The sequence below is a fragment of the Suricata suricatta genome, chromosome 8 (assembly GCF_006229205.1).
Source record: "Suricata suricatta isolate VVHF042 chromosome 8, meerkat_22Aug2017_6uvM2_HiC, whole genome shotgun sequence".
NCBI lineage: Eukaryota > Metazoa > Chordata > Mammalia > Carnivora > Herpestidae > Suricata > Suricata suricatta.
This window is the reverse complement of record NC_043707.1, coordinates 10,789,214-10,809,142: the sequence shown is the minus strand read 5'-3', so window position 1 is coordinate 10,809,142 and position 19,929 is coordinate 10,789,214. Positions and strand designations below refer to the sequence as shown.

General features: G+C 45.2%; 1 protein-coding gene across 2 annotated transcripts in view; it reads right to left on the bottom strand.

The window, feature by feature from the left end:
* Window positions 1-13,473, bottom strand: part of ERCC4 (ERCC excision repair 4, endonuclease catalytic subunit) — a 30,378-nt gene extending 16,905 nt beyond the window's left edge. The window contains exons 1-6 of one of the 2 annotated variants that reach the window (XM_029949124.1): window positions 13,140-13,473; window positions 11,247-11,427; window positions 5,514-5,709; window positions 4,005-4,212; window positions 1,711-1,891; window positions 114-242 (exon numbers count right to left, since the gene is read on the bottom strand). In XM_029949124.1, the coding sequence (XP_029804984.1) occupies window positions 114-242; window positions 1,711-1,891; window positions 4,005-4,212; window positions 5,514-5,709; window positions 11,247-11,427; window positions 13,140-13,346 (1,102 nt within the window). In that variant the 5' untranslated portion in view covers window positions 13,347-13,473. The remainder of the gene's footprint in view (window positions 1-113; window positions 243-1,710; window positions 1,892-4,004; window positions 4,213-5,513; window positions 5,710-11,246; window positions 11,428-13,139) is intronic. The other variant, XM_029949125.1, reaches the window with a different exon arrangement.
* Window positions 13,474-19,929: the final 6,456 nt, after the last annotated feature.

Here is a 19,929-nt window from a genome sequence, read left to right as displayed (position 1 = left end):
ACACATTTTTCACAGGGCTGAAGGATGCTGAGGATTACACATTGACTTGGGAAGAATTTTCACACCAAATACTTAAAGAAAAGTCACAATTAAAGATGAAGGCTCCAAGGTACCTTGCGCTTCTTTAATTTCCATTTTTTCAGATATTTTGCCTTTTTTGTCCATCTTGGCATCCGGAAGATGATAAACCCGTGCTCGAGCATTGACAAACATCGAGGTGCTAGAGTCCAGGAAGAGCCAACCTGACATGGAAAATTTAAAAAAAAAAAAAAAAAAAGCACTCAATGTAGGATGAATTGTGAAGACACCCCGATGGTCACGTGCTCTATGTATCCGCCTGTCCGCCATCTTGTTCTCCTCCGAGCCACACCTTCTCCCTTATGGAGGCCTCAGTCACAGTTTAGTTAGACCAGTGGGCTTTAAAAGTGGGGCCTGCTGATCTCCGGGGGCCACCAACATGTGTTCAGGGAGTCTGGACCTCAAAACGATTCTCATACAAATACTAACTCATTACTTGACTTTTCCCCCCACTGGGTTGACATTTCCAATAATGGTGTGAAAGCACTGGTGGGTGACACTGTGGGTACCTGAGCATAATCAAGGCAATGGAATCGAAGTGTACTAGTAGTCAATGTAGTTTTCATTGCTATGCATTCATAGCTTATTACTTAAGGTCTCTGACGAAGCAATAAAAACTTAATTGCAGGAGCGCCTGGATGGCTCAGCTGGTCGAGGGTCTGACTCCTTATTTCTGCTCAGGTCATGATCTTGAGGTTGTGCAACTGAGCTCCACATCAGGCTCTGCACTAAGCATGGAGCCTGCTTAATATTCTCTCTCTCTCTCTCTCTCTCTCTCTCTGACCCCTTTCCCTTCTTGTTTGCTTGCTTGCTCTCTCTCTCTCTCTCAAATAAAATAATTTTTAAAAGTAAAAAAAAAAAAGGGGCGCCTGGGTGGCTCAGTTGGTTAAGCCTCCGGCTTCGGCTCAGGTCAGATCTCACGTTCGTGGGTTCGAGCCCCACGTCAGGCTCTGTGCTGACCGCTGGCTCAGAGCCTGGAGCCTGCTTCCAGTTCTGTGTCTCCTCTCTCTGCCCCTCCCCCTCTATGCTCTGTCTCTCTCTGTATCAAAAATAAATTAAAAAGAAACATTAAAAAAATTTTAAAAAAAAGTAAAAAAAAAATCATTAATTGTATTAACTCTTGGCCTCAGAGGCCAAAGGACCCCACTTGAAAAGCAAAGGTCTATCTGAACAGTGACAGAGGGGCAGACGTGGCCGGCAGAAAAACAAGACGGTAGCCAACGGTCTGACTCCCTACAAATCTCTTCAGTCTTCAGCACTCGAGCTGATGCGTCTCTGAACTCCCTTGCTATTTCTTTGGAGAAAATGAATCTGAAGTTCTTAAAAGCTGATCTTCCAAACACAACCTATTTCTAAGCTGGGGACTGCCTGTGATATACAGAGTCTTTTCTAGAAATAAAATCGCCCGGAATGGATATGAATATTTATTATTATACAGAACAGAAGTTGCGTAGGCGGAAACATTAGCTATCAATAAAACCTACATCCTTATGCTGTGAACATAAAACGTAATGTGAAACCTTCGCATCCCATGCTGTTGAATATAGCTCTCCCCACATCTGAGTCCTCAGCAAAATCCAACACTTTATTCAAATCAGCTCCCATAATAATCTTAGTATTTTTATCTCCCACCTGAATTCTGACCAAACGCCTTCTCTGTCGCTCTCAGAGATTCCAGAAGATTAAGGAATGTGATACAATCGTACTGAGAGAGATACTGCAGCAAAGTGCGTAATATCTTCAAATCCTGAACCAAGGACTTCGTCTTGGCTCCAAGCTGGTGCCACAGGGGATCCAGATAATGGCGGATTGTCTAAAACAAGAATACAATGTAGTATTGCTAAAAATATATTCAATATAGCTGTTATTCTTTTAGGTTTATGTATTTATTATCCTGAGAGAGAGACAGAGTGAGTGCGTGTGAGCAGGGGAGAGGCAGAGAGAGAGGGAGAAAGAGAATCCGATGCTGTCGGCGCTGAGCCTGAGGCAGGGCTTGAACTCATAAACCATGAGATCATGACCTGAGCCAAAGACAGACTTGCTTAACTGACTGAGCCGCCTGGGTGTCCCCACTCATTTATTTTTATGAAAAATCAAAGCACACAGCTTAGACGCACCCAGTTTCTGCCACATTTGGCCGTAACTCTATCCTGAACATGAAGATGTGGGATCGAGTTGGACAGGGAACAGAGGTTACATAACAACGTACCTTAACTTTGCAGTGTAAGCGATTTGTGTAGGTTTTTTTTTCCCCCAATGGGATTCATGGATGGGAACGTATTTGTTAAATTAACAAGGGATTACATCCGAATATTTTTTAAGACCTTAAAAAGTTGCCCACAATGAAGGACAGCTCTTGCGTATAATATGTAGGTGCCCACAAACCGATTCTTTTGTTTTTTTAATGTGTATTTATTTTTGAGAAAGAGAGAGATAGAGTGCAAGCGGGGGAGGGGCAGAGAGAGAGGGAGACCCAGAATCTGAAGCAGGCTCCAGGCTCTGAGCCGTCAGCACAGAGCCCGACACAGGGCTCAAACCCACAAACCGTGAGATCATGACCTGAGCTGAAGCCGGACGCTCAACCGACTGAGCCACCCAGCTGTCCCGATATTTTGTTTTTTAATAAGGACATATATATTCTACTAAAAGAATGTGAAGGTTTTTTGTGGTTTTTCTTTGTGGCTTCACCATGCACTAAACTTTAAGAACCCAGGAATGAAACATATGTGATTTATTTTATGTATCATTATTTTAGTAAAATGACTTTCTGGAAGAATGAGAGATCGGAGGAGTTACATTTTTCCTTCTGGATAAATCACTGAGCCTTATTTCCAGTTGCACAGCGATGGATTCAGAGTTTAAAAGAAAGGAACCTGTTCCACCAAAATACAGAAAAACAAAAAAGCTGCCTGGAATTTTTTTTTCACATGTTTTTTTAATTTATTTTTGATACAGAGAGAGACAGAGCATGAGAGGGGGAGGAGCAGAGAGGGGAGACACAGAACTGGAAGCAGGCTCCAGGCTCTGAGCTGTCAGCACAGAGCCTGACGCGGGGCTCGAACCCACGAACGTGAGATCTGACCTGAGCTGAAATCAGAGGCTTAACCGACTGAGCCACCCAGGCGCCCCTGGAATTTTTTTAAAAGTTGGCATTTTCTGGATCTACAACTCAATCTTAGACATGTATGCATCTGTATTAATATTCACCTATGATTAAAAACATCAGTTGGAATAAAAATTCCTTGAGCTAAAAGTCTTACCATTTTCTCAACTGAAAATGTAATTTTAGGACAGAGCAAGGTTCACATTCTTCAGTAATGAAAACTCTTCCCCATTATTTTTATTTCAAACAAAAGTACATGAATTATGACGCATTCTTATGTAAAACTCTTCTATCTGTAGATATCTAAGGGCTGTCATTTCAGGGCAAAAAGGTTCTTTTTCCTTATTACGCTTAAAGTACAAGATAATCACTGTATAACTGCAAAAAATAAGAGTTGTGTTTGTGAGTCAGCCCGTGTGTCCTACTGCAAATTATTACTCTCCAGTAAACAGAAGAGGCTACACTTAAATTACCTCCAGATTAATCTTAAAATAACAGCAATTTCCAGGATGCCTGGGTAGCTCAGTCGGTTAAATGTCCAACTTCAGGTCAGGTCATGATCTCTAGGTTCATGAGTTCAAGCCCTGCACTGGGCTCTGTGCTGATGGCTCAGAGTCTGGAGCCTGCTTCGGATTCTGTGCCTCCCTCTGTCTCTGACCCTGCCCCACTCATACCCTGCCTCTCGCTCTCACAAATAAATTTTAAGAAACACGAAAAAATAATAACAGCAAATTCCTATTAAGGACACCGCAATCACCAAAACTTGGAATCTTTAACACCGTAACCTAACACACTGTGCTTGCAAGGAAAAGACGCAGAGTACCTTGTCGAAGGGTTTTCCGATAGCATTTTCTAAAGACAAATCCTCAACTTCGAGGGACGGGTTGTGACACTTCAGTTCTTTCAGACACGCGTTTAAGATGTCCAGGATGGCCGTCTGGATGGCGAGCATGGCGGGCGTCATAGACACGTGGATTTCCACAACTTCGGGTTTGTGCTGCTCCAAAAATGAGTTTACGGCTACGTGGAACCTGCAGAGACAAACCGTTTCCAAGTGTTTTCTCGAGACCAGAAATAGCACGGCTCCCGGTTTTTGCTCTCACAGTGCTTTTTGGAAAGGCAGTGAAGACACAAACCAAATAGACAGCAGAATGACAATGTTTTCAGAAGCGCTTTTAGTCTCAATGAAAGGATGTATTCATTGAATAAGGCAGGGCAGGGGCCAGCAAAATATGGTCTGGGCCCAAAGCAGTGGCTGTTTTCATTTCTTTTTATGTTTATTTGCTTTTGAGAGACAGAGAGACAGAGCACAAGCAGGGGAGGGGCAGAGAGAGAGGGAGACACATCACTTGAAGCAGACTCCAGGCTCTAAGCTGTCAGCCCAGAGCCCGACGCAGGGCTTGAACCCACGGACTGTGAGATCATGACCTGAGCCGAAGTTGCACGCTTAACCGACTGAGCCCCCCAGGCATCTCTTGCTTTTTATTTTTTTCCCAGTGCCTGTTTTAGAAATAGTCTTATTGGACACAGCCGTGCCCCGTGGTCATGTACTGTCCGTGGCTGCTCTCCTGCTCTCTAACTGTGCAGCACTGTCACAAACCACATGGCCTGCACAGCTCAAAATATTTACCATCTGGCCCTTCACAGAAAAAGCATCCCCATCCTTGAGACAGCATAATCAAGAAAGGAAAAAGACCCTGGCAATTACTCTTAGATGCCATGTAGTGTAACCAAAATGCTACCAGCATAGGGTCTGAGATGTTTGAACACTGAAACCTTCTGGGTTTTCCTAGACTTAGATGTAAATTCTTCAAAAATCTTTGCACTTTGCGGCGCCTGGGTGGTCAGTCAGTTAAGCATCCGACTTCGGCTCAGGTCTTGATCTCGTGGTTCGTGAGTTCTAGCCCCACGTCGGAGGGCTAGATAAATAAACAAACATTAAAGAAATTTAAAAAAAAAATCTTTGCACTTCATTCCCTGATGGGTATTTTTCAAAGTGGGAGCTTCAGCCAGTAAATAGAGAGTTCACCTAGACCTGTTTTATATGTGAGGCTCTAGAGTCCCTGGGGGTTTTGCTAGAGGCAGAAACAGAGTGGCTACCCTTAGATGGATCTGACAGGCGCCCAGACCAGAGAAGGAACTATCAAATCTCTCTCTTCTTTTAAAATAATCACAAATGTGGTGATCGTATGTTTCTGTCTGATGCACTTGCCTTTGCACCAGACTATCATATGTCAAGGGCACTTCGGATACATTTTACATTACTTTAAAGTGCACGCTTAAGTCAGTAGTGGATTCTCTCACAGAAATTTGTCACGTAATGGCTCTTTACCTTGGCCACAGATACAGCTTCCCCACGAAAAGATTTCTCATCACTCTTTCCACGTGACAGAAGCCAGTGTCAAAGGCGACAGCATTGTCCGTGAACGCTTTAATGAAACCACGCTTGTTTTTCTGGCGAAACAGACGCAAGATGAATGCTTCTTGACAAGACTCGATTATCCTGTGGGCTCTGTACACCAGGATGCCTGGGGGGAGACTGTAAGTTAGATTACAAACAGACAGGGAAGCGCACGCTCTTGTTCAGTCACTGATTTCACCACACTGGTCGTGAGCACCGGCAGGTGCTTGTCTGGGCGGGGGATGTGGCGGTGAGCACCCAGACGTGTGTTCCTCGCGGTATTTATGATCCACAGTATAAACACAGAGACGACTTAGTAGGTTCCAGAGTGATCAGGGCTGGGGGGAAAAATGAATCCGAGAAGGAGGAGAGGGAGTGTGTGGGAGGGGTGACGGTGGGCACCTTTAGACAGGGTGGCCACACCGAGGCCCGATCGGGGCCAGCGCTAGATGGCAATGAGGAGGTGAGCCATGTAACCACATGTCCCAAGACTGTTCCGGGCCAGGGGACAATAAGAGCGAAGGCCCTGGGGTGGGGTGTGTCTGGCGTGGTGGAGGAAGAATTTCTGAAATCAACGTGGTCCGCGAATTCTCCTCTCATATGTGAGCCAGGTGTGGACTACACAAAATAGAGCCATTTCAAGTCTAGTGACATTTGCATCACCTGCTAGAAAAATTCAGTTTTTGGAATCAGAGTATATTCAAGTGAGAGATATATTAGTCCATTAAACCAAAGACCTTTAATGAATATACTTACTGCATCTGTTTTTGGGTGCTGTGACTAGGACACTCCTGAGGTCACACAAACAAGGACAATTATCATATGTTTCCTTTCTTATAAAATAGAGTTCTGACCAGAGGATCTTTCTTATGTGTATATAATACGTTCACGTGACATTCCACATATATGTGCCGTTTTGACTCGGTGTGGTCAGTGATAAATTCGGAAGACATGTGACAGAAGAGGGCACACATGCCATTTCTGAATCAAGAACTCAATTGTTCTATGATGATTCTCAGTCTTTTAGGCCTACATCAAGCCAATCACCTTATATAAAAATTTGTCAAAAATGTGTTTATGAGTTTTTGTATGAGTTCCCATGACCCCTAGGATCTGGGAAATGACACTAAGAGTGATTTATGACCCTGCCAGGAGGTCAGGAAGCTCAATTCAGATTCTGCTGTTTTGGTGTTTACGTTTTGGATCGAGGTAGAGAGAGCCACAGCTTATTCTAGCTAAGCAAACTGTGCTTCAGATACGGTCAAAATTACTAAGTGTTATTTAGGAATCTATAGACAAAGGATTTTTAATAACTGCAATATGTGTACGTAACTAATTTATGACTCAAAAAAGATCCTGGACCTGGAGGCTGGGCTTTTCCAAGTACTTTACCAGCCTGCAGTTTGCTGGCCTAGACTGAAATATTACATAAGGTTGAAGCACTAAGGGTGTAGGTCAAAGGAAAGATGGACCTCAATTTAAGAGAATGCTGTCTGTCCTCCGGGCACCTGGTGGCTCAGTCGGGCAAGGGTCCGGCTCTTGATCTCAGCTCAGGTCATGATCTCACAGTTTCAGTTTGTGAGACGGAGCCACGTGTTGGGTTCTGCACGGAGCCTGCTTAGGATTCTCTCCCTCCTCCCTCTGTGCCTCCCCCCTGCTTGGGCATTCGTGCAGGCTATCATTCTTTTGGAATCCCGAAGGAGGAAGAAGAGAACTAATATTCTCTCCCGCGTACTGGGGTTAGTTAGGTACTTTTGCAGACCGTTATTCATTTAATCCTCATGATAGTTCTGTGGGAGATCAAGAGAGGAACACAGCTTGATTTAAAAAACCAGCAAAAACAAGAAAACACAGCAGGTTGTATTTCTGGGTGCACCTGTGGTCTCACCAAAGCTCCCAGGACAGTTTGTGTCTCATCCTGCACTGTCACTGCTTCTTTCTCTCTGTCTCCTCCACTAAACCGCTCCGGGACAAGGACGTGACAGCAACAAGCAGTCATCAGAGAAACTTGACTGTGTGCTGAGCACGGCGCTAACAACTTTACATATCTGATCCCGTTTCACCCTCCCGCTAAGCCTAGGAGGAAGGCACCGCTACGGTCTCCCGTGTGCGGGTGAGTAGACGGAGTCCTACAGGAATTAAGGCACCTTCGGGAGGCCACACCCATGGTGCCTGGTGGAGGCGGGGTCAAACCCGGAGGCAGCCTAGCTCAAGAGTTCACAAGTGTCTGTTCATCTGTCTCCAGGACCTACCACATGTGCCAAACAAAGGACCCTTAGTGCATTAAACGTTTGCTGAGTGAACATAGAACTGACTTAGAGCACTGGGTGCAGCAACCTAATGTGTAGCATGAAAGGGTTTTTTTAAGTGTCCCGTGACAAGTGTGCTCTGAGTTCTATTTGGGGATGTCAGGAGCCGATTAGGCAACGAATGCCTCCTGTCCCGTCTCCGGCAGGTACAACCAGCGTCACTATCTGCACAGGTCCCTGGTACTGGGGAGCTGAGTTTGGCGGGGACCCTTGGGTGGGGTGTGGTGGCCGATTTCATAGTATTGACGGGGGTGGGGGACAGGTTAGGGCTCGGGCCATTCAGAACTTTCCAGAGGGTTACATGCTTCACAGCCTGCTGTTCAGTCTGTCAGAGTAGTGGTGAGAGCGTCATCATGAGCCTGGGGGTGGGGTGGGTGGAAGGTGGGGAGTGATCCCTCCGGTGCAGAATCCTTAAGGGGTTCACTCTGGCATTCATTTACATTCCATTCAGCCAAGCCGCCGCAGCGGCTGCAGCGCCGGCTTCATCACTGGCTGGGAGCTGATCAGAAATGGGCAGAGAATTTTGAGCTTTTAATTAGGAACTATCTAGAAGCTAGAATTTGGAGGTTTCTTTGGATTCATATCACTCTCTGCCAAGGTAGGTTGAACTGTTACTAAAAGAGCAATACTGACATCTAGTGGTAGTTCCAGTGCATTGCCCCCATTTTATCCACTTAAAAAATAAATTTAAAACTAAGCTGAAAAGAAAGCAGCCAACAGTAAAAGACTTTACGATGTATCAGAATTTGTGGTTATGAAAAGCCAATGCCTTTTTTTGCTATCATTTATTATTTAGTATGTACCAGGCACCATACTGGGCCATTTAGTTTTACTCAATCCTTTACTCTAGGAGGTGCTATTTTTCTCAATTTAAGAAATGAACCCACAACGATATGGTCAACTCATTTTCGACAAAGCAGGAAAGAAAAATGGAAAACAGACGGTCTCTTGAACAAACGGTGGTGGGAAAACAGGGCAGCGACATGCACAAGGATGAAACTGGACCATTCCTTACACCATACCCAAAAATAATTGAGAGTGGATCAAAGACCTAAATGTGAGACAGACGACCATCAAAATCCTAGAGGTTAACACAGGCAGCAATGTCTCTGACCCCGGCTGGAGCAATTTCTTACTAGATACGTTGCCAGAGGCAGAGGAAACAAAAGCAAAATGAAACTACTGAGAACTCATCAAGACAAAAAGCTTCTGCACTGCAAAGGAAACAGTCAACAACCCTAAAAGGCGGCCAACAGAGTGGGAGAAGATATTCACAAACAACATATTTGGTAAAGGGTTGGCATCCAAAATCTCTAAAGAGCTTCTCAAACTCAACACCCAAAAAATAAATAACCCAGCTAAGAAATGGGCAGAAGACATGAACAGACACTTTTCCAAAGAGGACATCCAGATGGCCTACAGACCCATGAAAAGATGCTCAATGTCACTCATCATCAGGGAAACACAAATCAAAGCCATGATGAAACAATACCTCACCCCGGTCAGAGTGGCTAAAGTTAACAACACAAGAAATAGCAGATGTCGGTGACGGTGCGGGGAAAGGGGAGCCCTCTTGCACTGTTGGTGGGAACGCAAACTGGTGCAGCTGCTCTGGAAAACAGTGTGGAGGTTCCTCCAGAAACTAAAAATAGAACTCACCTATGACCCAGCAATTGTACTATCAGGTATTTACCCAAAGGATACAAAAATACAGACACATGCAGGCACATGCACCCTGATGCTTACAGCCGCACTGCCACCAGTAGCCAAATTATGGAAACAATGGAATACTACTCAGTCATCAAAAAGAATGACTCCCTCCCATTTGCAATGATGTGGATGGCGCTAGAGTGTATTATGCGAAGTAAATCAGAGAAAGCCAAATACCACAGGATTTCACTCATATGTGGAAATTTAAGAAAGAAAACAGATGAACATAGGGGAAGGGGGGAAGAGAAGACAGGGAAACAAGCAAGAGATTCTTAACAGAGAACCGAGGGTTGATGGAGGCAGGTGGGTGGGGGATGGGCGAGATGGGGGATGGGTGTTACGGAGGGCCCTTGTGCGGAGCACCGCGTGCTGCATGTAAGTGATCCGTCGCTGAATTTTACTCCTGAAACCAGTAATGCCCTGTATACGTTAACTAACTAAAATTTTAAAAAATATGAGAAAAAAGAAAAGAGAACTGAGGCTCACAAAAATTAAGTAACTTCCCTGTGAGCAGTGGCATCCCCGTTCAAAGCCAGGTGGGCCCGACCGCACCACCTGTGTCCCAACTTATAACAATTATAAATGTCATAAAGGTATAAAAACACTTTTCTTCAATCAGTTTACCACGAGCCACATAAAGCATTCATTCATACATTGATTCATTAAACATTTCCTGATATATGCTTATGAACGTCACAGTCGCTCTGGCCTCTGCAAGTTCACTGAGGATCACAGCTTATTCACACAACAGTCATTCAGCAAATATGCGGGTTAAAAAAATTTTTTTTTAGTGTTTATTTATTTTGGAGAGAGAGAGAGAGAGAGAGAGAGAGAGAGAGAGAGCATGAGCAGGGGAGGGACAGAAGGAGAGGGAGACACAGAATCCGAAGCAGGCTCCAGGATCTGAGCTGTCAGCACAGAGCCGGACATGGGGCTCGAACCCGCGAACCATGAGATCATGACCTGAGCTGAAGTCAGACACTCAACTGACCGAGTCACCCAGGCGTCCCTGCAAATACATGTTTAATACCAGGCGTCCCTGCAAATACATGTTTAATACCCACTGTGTATCAGATCCTTAGCCTGAGATGAACACATTGCTCCTGGTGCTTATGATGCTTATTATCTAAGAGGGAGACAGAAAAAGAAACTGGCAAATATAATGGGTGTTCCTTAGTGCTAAGACTGGGGAGAAGCATCAGGTAACCTGACAGCAGCGAGGTAGGGTCCTCAAATGAGCGTTGGGAGGAAATCAGAAGAGGCTGCTGAATGGACCAATAATAATGAAACCGAACTCCTTTTCCATATTAATTCTTGCTCACATTAAGCCATACTTCTCAAAATAATTAAGCAACGACTTGGTTTAATTTCAAATCATGGGGAGTGGGGAGGCGCAGAGAAAAACTCTAAAGAGAAAATCAAATATATTAGGAAATATACCAAGAATATTTATAAACATTTCAAGTCTGATAGGCTCTAAACACAAACACCAGCCACTTACCAAGTATTTACCAGACAGGAGCTTAGAAAACTAGGAAAAGTCACACTTAAATGTATTCAGACCACAAGTAATTTTTAAGCACTAAAACGACACCAAAAAAGTGCTAATGTATATACAAATAATGACTCGGTGTCCAATTCTTACCAGTGATTAAATCTGAGGGTATCCGATCAGTCAGGAAGTCGACCACAAGTATTCGACTTGTTGCGAATATCACACCTCCCTGGGTGTAGACCTCGTAGCGGCTGTTACTTGTGACTTCATTTGTTACCCGGCGAGGGAGGTGTTCCACTCCTTCGATCTTCAGCTGATTGATAAAATACTCCTACAGCAAATCAGATTTGGTTAGTGGGCTGTTTCCTACAGGGCCGTTTTTACTAGGTGGCAAGGTCTTCGTATTTTTTTTAATGTTTTATTTATTTTTGATACAGAGAGAGACAGAGCATGAGAGGGGGAGGGGCAGAGAGAGAAGGAGTCACAGAACCGGAAGCAGGCTCCAGGCTCTGAGCTAGCTGTCAGCACAGAGCCTGACGCCGGGCTCAAACCCACGAATGTGAGATCTGACCTGAGCCGAAGTCGGAGGCTTAACCGACTGAGCCACCCAGGCGCCCCAAGGTCTTCGTATTTAAAACGAGACAAGGAATATACAAACCGAGTTACTCCTCAAGGTCATCAACCACTCGTCGATATTTAACCAGGCTTTGATTCTGGTTTTGTTTTTGGGTTTGCATTAAGGGATCACTGCACTTGAGTTATGAGCATTTTAATAATAATAACCAAGACTTTAAAACTCTTATTTAGGAGACTTCTGCCAGCTGGAAAATACCGTCCAACAGAGTCAGGTCTGCAGGCAAGCGGTGTGAGGACATCACGAGGAACCGTTTACCCGGGAAGTCTCTCAGAAGGTTGGCTCTGTCCCGTCCCCCCCAGAGGGGATTTCAGGTCAGTGGCATCTTGGCCCTTTGTGTCTTCCGTGCAACACTGGGGACCCTGAGCTGTGCTGGGCTCTATGTCAGGTACTGGGGAATCCCTAGACAAATCAAACAGGATCCCCGCCCTCAAGAAGTTGTGGTCATTCTTCTCAGTGGACACCGGCCTCCTGGCCACCTGCTCTACCTAAGGGCTCAGCAGACTTGTCAGACCAGACGGTGCCACTTCTCAGTGGCAAGCCCCGCCCCCTCCCGTTTGGGCACAGGTGTATCCCTCTTCTGTCCTCGGTGTCCCCCATGCCTTAACCGCAGGTACCCTTCCCCAAGATCCTCACTTCCAGCGCCCCTCCCTTCTGACCCTACGCCCCTCTCCCCCTAGCCTGGGTGAACCCCCTCAGACCCTCCTCTTCCCTACAAGGCTCTCCCCAGACCCAGTCTCTCCTTACACATGCTGCCATTACCCCCTGAAATTCCTCCACCCCCCACACTGTTCCCTTGTCGAGATCCCATTCTTCTGACCCCAACAAGCCCCATGATATCCAGCCTGGGGACCCCCTCATCCGCATCCTTTTCTGGCCGTCGTGTCCTCTTCGGGGACCTCCAATCCCCTCGGCCCCATCCCCCTCTAATGGCTCCTCTCAGGGCCCCCTTGGCAGGGACCTGCAGCTGTCTCAGAGACCCCCATTCCAAGCTCTTCCACCTGTGTCCGGGGCTGCATCCTGCTCGGGACCCCTCCCACCCTCGGTGTCCCCGCGCCCGTGTCAGGGACTCGCAACCGCCTCGGGACTCCTCCCACTCCCGCGTCCTCACACCCGCGTCAGGAACCCGCATCTGCCTCAAGGGCCCCTCTCATCCTTCTCAGTGTCCCCGCGCCCACGTCAGGGGCGTGCCTCCTCCTAGGGACCCCTCCCATTCTACTACCTGGCGCCCGTGTCAAGGACCTGCATCTGCCTTGGGGTCCCCGTCCAACGCTCCCACCCCCACCCCCCGGCGCTAGAGACTGTCAGCGCCCTCGGAGACCTCGCACCCGCGCCAGGGCCAGGATCCGCTCGGGAGACCCCGAAATCTCTCTCTCGGGGTCCCCCCACGCCCGCGCCGGCAGCCGCACCTCCTCGGCCGGCTGCGTGTTGAGCACCAGCACCAGGCACGCCGGGTGGCAGTGCAGCCGGAGGAAGTGGTAGAGGAGCCGATCCGCGCCGAGCCCGCGGGCGCACACTACCAGCCCATCCGCCTCCAGGAGTTCCAGCACCAGCTGCCGCTCGTACTCGAGCAGCGGCGCCATTGCTGTCGGCCGAGCCGGCAGTACCGGCTCCATGAGCGCCCTTCCGGGGCCGCGGCCGAGCTCAGCCGAAGAGAGCCGAGCTCTGACGAGCGGCGGGCGAAGGAAGCCGAAGGGAGCCGAGCCCAACAGGTCGAGAGCGAGCCGAATTCAGCCGAAGAGAGCCGAGCATGACGAACGGCGGTCGAAGGAAGCCGAAGGAAGCCGAACCCAACAGGTCGAGAGCCAACCGAACTCAGCCGAAGAGAGCCGAGCTCTGACGATCGACGGTCGAAGGAAGCCGAAGGGAGCCGAGCCCGAGAGGAGAGCGGAACTCTGCCGAGGAGCCGAAGCCGAGAGGAGAGCTGACCGAAATTAGCCGAAGAAGAGCCGAGTGGAGCCGAAGATTCGTAGAGTCCCAGAGTTAGGGCTTGCGCTCTCCCGCTCTCCCCTCCAGGCCTCAGCCTTTAAGTGAATCCATCTTGCCTTGTCCCTTCGGTCTGAGAGTGGGGCGACCTGGATCTACAACTAGAACCCAAGCTACCCAAAAGCAAGGAGAGGAGAATTAAACTCAAGGAGTTTAGTTCCCCAACCTCGTCAATGAAAAAGCTAATTGTCAGTTTTCTAAGTGCGCCTAGAATTAGTAGCCCTGTTTGCCACAGTGACGTTTGATTTTTACTTTTGCAATTGGCCTCTATGTCGCTGTAAACATTTTTTTTTAAATAACAATGGTTTACTACTTTCAGGCCCTTGTTTCTTTCGAAATGTCTTGAATACAATAGGCTATTTCTTAAAAAGTTGCACCGGTGTCCCCAGGGCCGCTGCGTCCTTTCTACCACTAGAGGGACCCCTTCGGAAGTTTTTGTTCTATACAAGGACAGCCTGATAATCCGACCAAAGGAATTGTTCTATGCAGTTCCTTTCTATGCAAATTCCTCCCCCCCCAACTTCATTATTAGAAATGAAAATCACTCGTTATTCCTTTACCCAGAAATGGTCACTGAAATGCTTATCTTCAGTCTTTTTTTTTCTTTACACGTACATTTTCTCACTACATAGTTGTTTTACTGATTTGAGATAGTAAGTGAGGCAGGTTTCCAAGTTTATCACTTATATTGGACAAACCTCGAGCATGCTGTAGTCGAACGCTTAACCAACTGACCCAGGTACCCCACAACCACACTTCTGAAAAGCTCCTATGAATTCAGCAACAGTTTCAAATAGATTTGTGGTTTATTAAACCGGATTGCATCTACAAGCATGTGCAAATTTTTAGTATATGACCCTGAGAGGTCGGTACAATTCTGACGGCACGCAATGGATGATGGTACACGCAGAAGGGGGGAAGCCGCTGCGATACCTACAGAGTTTTGCGGGGGGGGACCCCCTGGTGTGTATCGCTTACATTAATTCTCTGAAAATGAAGCCATCTGTGTACTCACACGGTCTCACACGTCCACTGAGAGAAGACTTGTATTTGGTTAACTAATTATTACTCATAGAGGCAGAGGGAATTTAATCATTAAACTAATCTCTTTTCTAGAAAATAAGGACTTCTGATGACTCTAATTAAAATAAAAATATTTTTACTGTATGACAACAGAAAAGGAAATAGAAAAGGGAAAAAAAGGAAGAATGAATCTGAGCGTGAAAACCAATTGCCTGCCCCTCTTTGCAAGGACCTCTGAAAGTGATAGTGTGGTTCTCTTGGATGAGGCAATTAACCCCTTGTAGGAATTTATGAGGATCCCGAGGAGACTCTCCTATCAGGAAAAGACTATGTAAGTCAGGCAAGCTTGGTGAAGTGTGTTTGTCCTTATTTTTACTTATTTTTTTTAAACACTTATTCATTTTTGAGAGAGACAGAATGCGAGTAGGGAAGGGGCAGAGAGAGAGGGAGACACAGAATGGGAAGCAGGCTCCAGGCTCTGAGCCATCAGCACAGAGCCCGATGTAGGGCTCCAAGTCACAGACTGACCAAGTCACAGATCATGACCTGAACTGAAGACGGACGCTTAACCAACTGAGCCACCCGGGTACCCCAGGTCTTTATTTTTAGAGACGTTCCTTTCCCTTACTGCCTTCTCCCTCTTAGAATGTATTCCGACCAGGGAAAGGGGACTAGCTACATAGTTTGTGGGGCCCAGAGCAAATGAAAATTCAGGGCATCTTGTTAAAAAAAGTCATGGGAATTTCAAGATGGCGACAGCAGAGCATTCTACCAAGCCTGGGGCGTTTCCGAGCTTGGAGTCCCGGTGACCACACAAGCCCCAACCTTGAGGCTGACAAAGAGCTTTGGTCCCCTTGTGAATGACACCGATCTAAGAGCTATTTGTCTTTGTCAGTAGGCACTGATGACACTATTGTAATCCAATTGCCTGAATTGGAATTAGTGTCACGTGGGGAATAGAAAGTAGGAGGGGGGATGGGGAGGCCATTCTCTGGCATCTTGTTCACAAGAGGACTTACACGTAGACTTTGGTGTTTTCTCCAAATGTGGTTCTACCTACAGCCTCGTAGAAGCACAGACAGGGGGAAGAAGCATGGGTAGAAGACAATAAAGATGGGCCCGATGATTGGACCACATTGCTTGTGGTGACCTATGACAATCTTTAATAAATCATGTTATTTTCCTATAGGACCTTGTCATTGGGGGTGGAGCATGTATACAGAATTAAAGATGCAAATTATAAGTAATAATCAGTTATCATCCCAAGCATGCATGCAAAAATATTATGATTACCAAAATATCCTAATATTTTGTTGCAATCTATCCCCCTGCCCAAACCCTGTGATTTCTTACTCATCGAAAACAATTGATTTTGTTAAGTGAAAGAAGCAAAGTATAGAATGGTGTGTAAGAAATTTTTTGTGAGTGTAGATTGATGCTTGAATATACATAAAGGAAATCTGGCAGAATATATAAGAAGCTAACATTGTTGGTTTTCTATTGGAGGAAATTAGACAGGAACGAGGAGGAGGAGTGGGAAACTTTTTTCATTTTTTATCTTATATTTGTTGTTTTGAACCACATAGTCAAAAATGTATTAAAAGTTAAAACTGGGGTGTCTGTGTGGCTCAGCTAGTTAAGCGCCTGACTTAAGTTCAAGTCATGATCTCCTGGTCTCAGAGTTTGAGTCCCATGTTGGGGTCTGTGCTGACAGCTCAGAGCCTGGAGCCTGTTTTGGATTCTCTGTCTCCCTCTTTCTCTGCCCCTCCCCCATTCATGCTCTGACTCTCTCATTCAAAAATAAATACCAAAAAAAGTTTTTTATAGGTTAAATAAAATTAACATAAATTAAAATTAAATTCAATTTAAAAAAAAAGAACTCAAATATGTATTGTGCTGCATTTGGGGGATAAAAGCACTCATTTGTTAAACAAATGAAATTAAATCATAACCTATTAAAAATCCTGTAATTATTTTTTCATGGTCTGGTCTTTTCCTGATCTCTGAAATGCTTAATTTGGAGTTTGCTTCTTATATTCTGCTAAGAAATCCCATGGGGTGAAGGTGCTTTCTCAGTAAAAAAAAAAGTACTCAGGAAATTCAAAGTTGATTCACTTCATGAGGGGAATTTATTATTATTTAATGGAAATGTATAATGTAAACATATTTAATGTAGTTTTACCTGCACAGGGAGATAGGATATGCAGCACTGACATTTAGAGTGAGGAATTATTTTAGAAGTCAAGACACATGCTTGGAACAACAGAAAGGAGGAAATAGTTTGTTAGTTTACCTATCCTTTTGTTAGGAGAAATGAGCTCGTGGAATAGCTTATTCATGGGAATTACTCTTTAAGACAAATAAGTCACAAGGCAGGTTCTTTATCCAATCCTGAAAAATGAAAGAAAATGGTATTCTTTCCTGTTTTACCTCCTATGCCATTCCCAGATAAATCCTGGACTTTTTTTTTTTTTTAAACCATGAGTTTAACAAAGAATCTGAGGGGCAGACAGTGTAGTGGATGCTGAGGTGTGCCACCCAGAATCCTACTGCCCACACTTGATTCAAAAGGGAAACATTAGGGGTGCCTGGGTGGCTCAGTCAGTTAAGCATCCAACTTCAACTCAGGTCATGATCTTAATGGTTCATGGGTTTGAGCCCCGCATCGGGCTCTGTGCTGACAGCTCAGAGCCTGGAGCCTGCTTGGGATTCTGTGACTCCCTCTCTCTCTCTCTGCCCCTTCCCTGCTCACACTCTGTCTCTCTCTCTCTCTCTCTCTCAAAAATAAATAAACATTAAAAAAGATAATGTAACCACTAATTCCCTCAGCTGCTGGAAGCATTGAGGGCCAATGGTCTGTGTCCTAACCTCTAAGATTTGCTCTCAGAAGAAGACCCTCATTGCTTCCCGGGGCTAGCCAGGTGTTATTAGAATGGACCTATTACTGTGCCTGGGTGGGGCTGGTGGACTAATTGGCTTCATAGAGGGAATCTCCATGCTCCACTTTCTCCAGATACTTCCTCTTGGCCACATTTGTTTCTTGGGAGAAGAATACACCAGCGTTTTGCCTGGGAACACACAGTCTAGCTTCCAGATCTCTGGGACTTGGCCAGGAGGTTGCTGCAGAAGAAAATCTAATACTGGTCATGCCTTGCCTCTGGCTTTAGTGGAGCTGTCCATATCTACTTTAGTATGTTTCTCCTGGGCTCAGGTAGTTTTCATATATATCACTTCTCCTTCTTAGGAGTTTATTTCAAACCTGGAATGGATTTTGGATTTTATCAAATATTTTTCAGCATGGCTTGATCCAATCATGATTTTTTCCTTGGATCTATCGAAGAACTGTGTTGAATTTGTGATTTCATTCATTCTTGATTTCCACAAGTATCTTAGTTAATTCGCTAACAGCACTTTTGGAAAGTCTATGGGCAGTGTGTCTGCAGGGGTGTAACCATGGTAACAAAGAGAGGCTCCATGCCAAGGCATTTTAGCCCAGTGATCCTGGCAAAAGCACGGGGTCTAGAAGCAGAGTCAGCTCTTAGAATCCTGCTTCCGCATCTTTCCGACTTCACGGTGGTGGGTAAATTTCTTGAGCTTCAGTCTTTTCACTGGTGAATTGGAATGGAGGAATGGAAAGTAATTCATGGAAATATTTTAAGGATTAACCAAGTTAACCCGACACATGGTCATGGCTTAGCAAATATTAGGGGAAGGACTTTTAAAGTTTTTTATTTTAAATTTTCTTATCTTACATTTATTTATTTTTGAGAGACAGAGAGAAACGCAGCGCAAGCAGGGGAGGGGCAGAGAGAGAAAGGAGACACAGAATCCCAAGGGAGCTCCGGGCTCTGAGCAAGCGTTCAGCACAGAGCCCAGAGCCCAACGCAGGTCTCGAACCCACAAACCGTGAGTCATGAACTGGGCCAAAGTCAGACCCTCAACCGACTGAGCCATGCAAGCCCTCCAGGGCAAGGATATTTCTGAATGAAGTAGATGCTGACAAGAGCAGCGCGATCTGGTAACCATGGATGTCAAAAGTCAGTGTGTAGTTAATTTTGTAGTGTGAGCTGCAGTTTACAGAACTATATTTCATATCAAAATGTCAGGACTCTGAGAAAAATCCATATTTCTCTTCCAATCTTTGCATTCACTACCCATTTTATTCCAAACCCAGCTACATACTAAATTATATTATTATAATTAAATAAAGAAAATATATTTCCATGAAACTTTTCCTCATTTCTTTCTCCAGCAAAATTACTATGGGCTCCAAGAGTGAAGAATGTAATGAAATAAATGGAAATCGAATATCAAGTTTTTGAGTGAACTTATTTTGAGTGAGAAATAAACCCAAGGGAAGGAACTGAAGAATAAATGTATAGATTCAATTTAGTTAAAATACAGATGCATTCTAGGGGCCCCTGGGTGGCTCAGTCGGTTAAGGATCTGACTCTTGATTGCGGCTCAGGTCGTGATCTCACGGTTTGTGAGATTAAGCCCCGAGTTGGGTTCTCCACTGGCAGTGCAGAGCTTGCTTGGGATTCTCTCTCTCCCTCTTTCTCTGCCCCTCCCCCCCCTCACGGTCTTTCTCTCTCAAAATAAAGTTAAAAAAATAATAAATAACTAAAATACAGATGCGTTCTAGATTTTGAGCGTGTGTACTGTATTTGTATTTATGTAGTATATATATGTCTATGTGCACATGTAATATATTACATATAGATCAGTGAGTTTGTGCTTTGCCAATATGTAGCCCATAGAGTCTGTGTGAATGTAATTGCAAAAACTTAATCTTGGTGTGTGTGTATGTAACAATTAGTATGCTTTATTATTTTGGTGTGAATTGACTAGCACTGATGCAGATTTCTACCTTGATGGGATCAGTAGTAGATCACGCAGCCTTTATCATCTTTTCATGTCCTATTCTCAAACATAGATTGTGTTTACCATCTTTTTGGGATGTGAACAACTGCTTGTTTATTTTGATGAAGGAAATAAATTACCTTCCCATAATATTAGAGCGAGTCCCTCATCTCATTAGATAACGAAATTTAAAAGACTCCAAAATGATTCCAGACTAGTTAATAGCATCTTAATTATCTCGCATCATTTCAGGAGAAACAAAATGTGTCTCTGGGGTATACTTTGTCTTGGTAGGAATAATGACTGATGAAGGTCTAGGGAATAGGC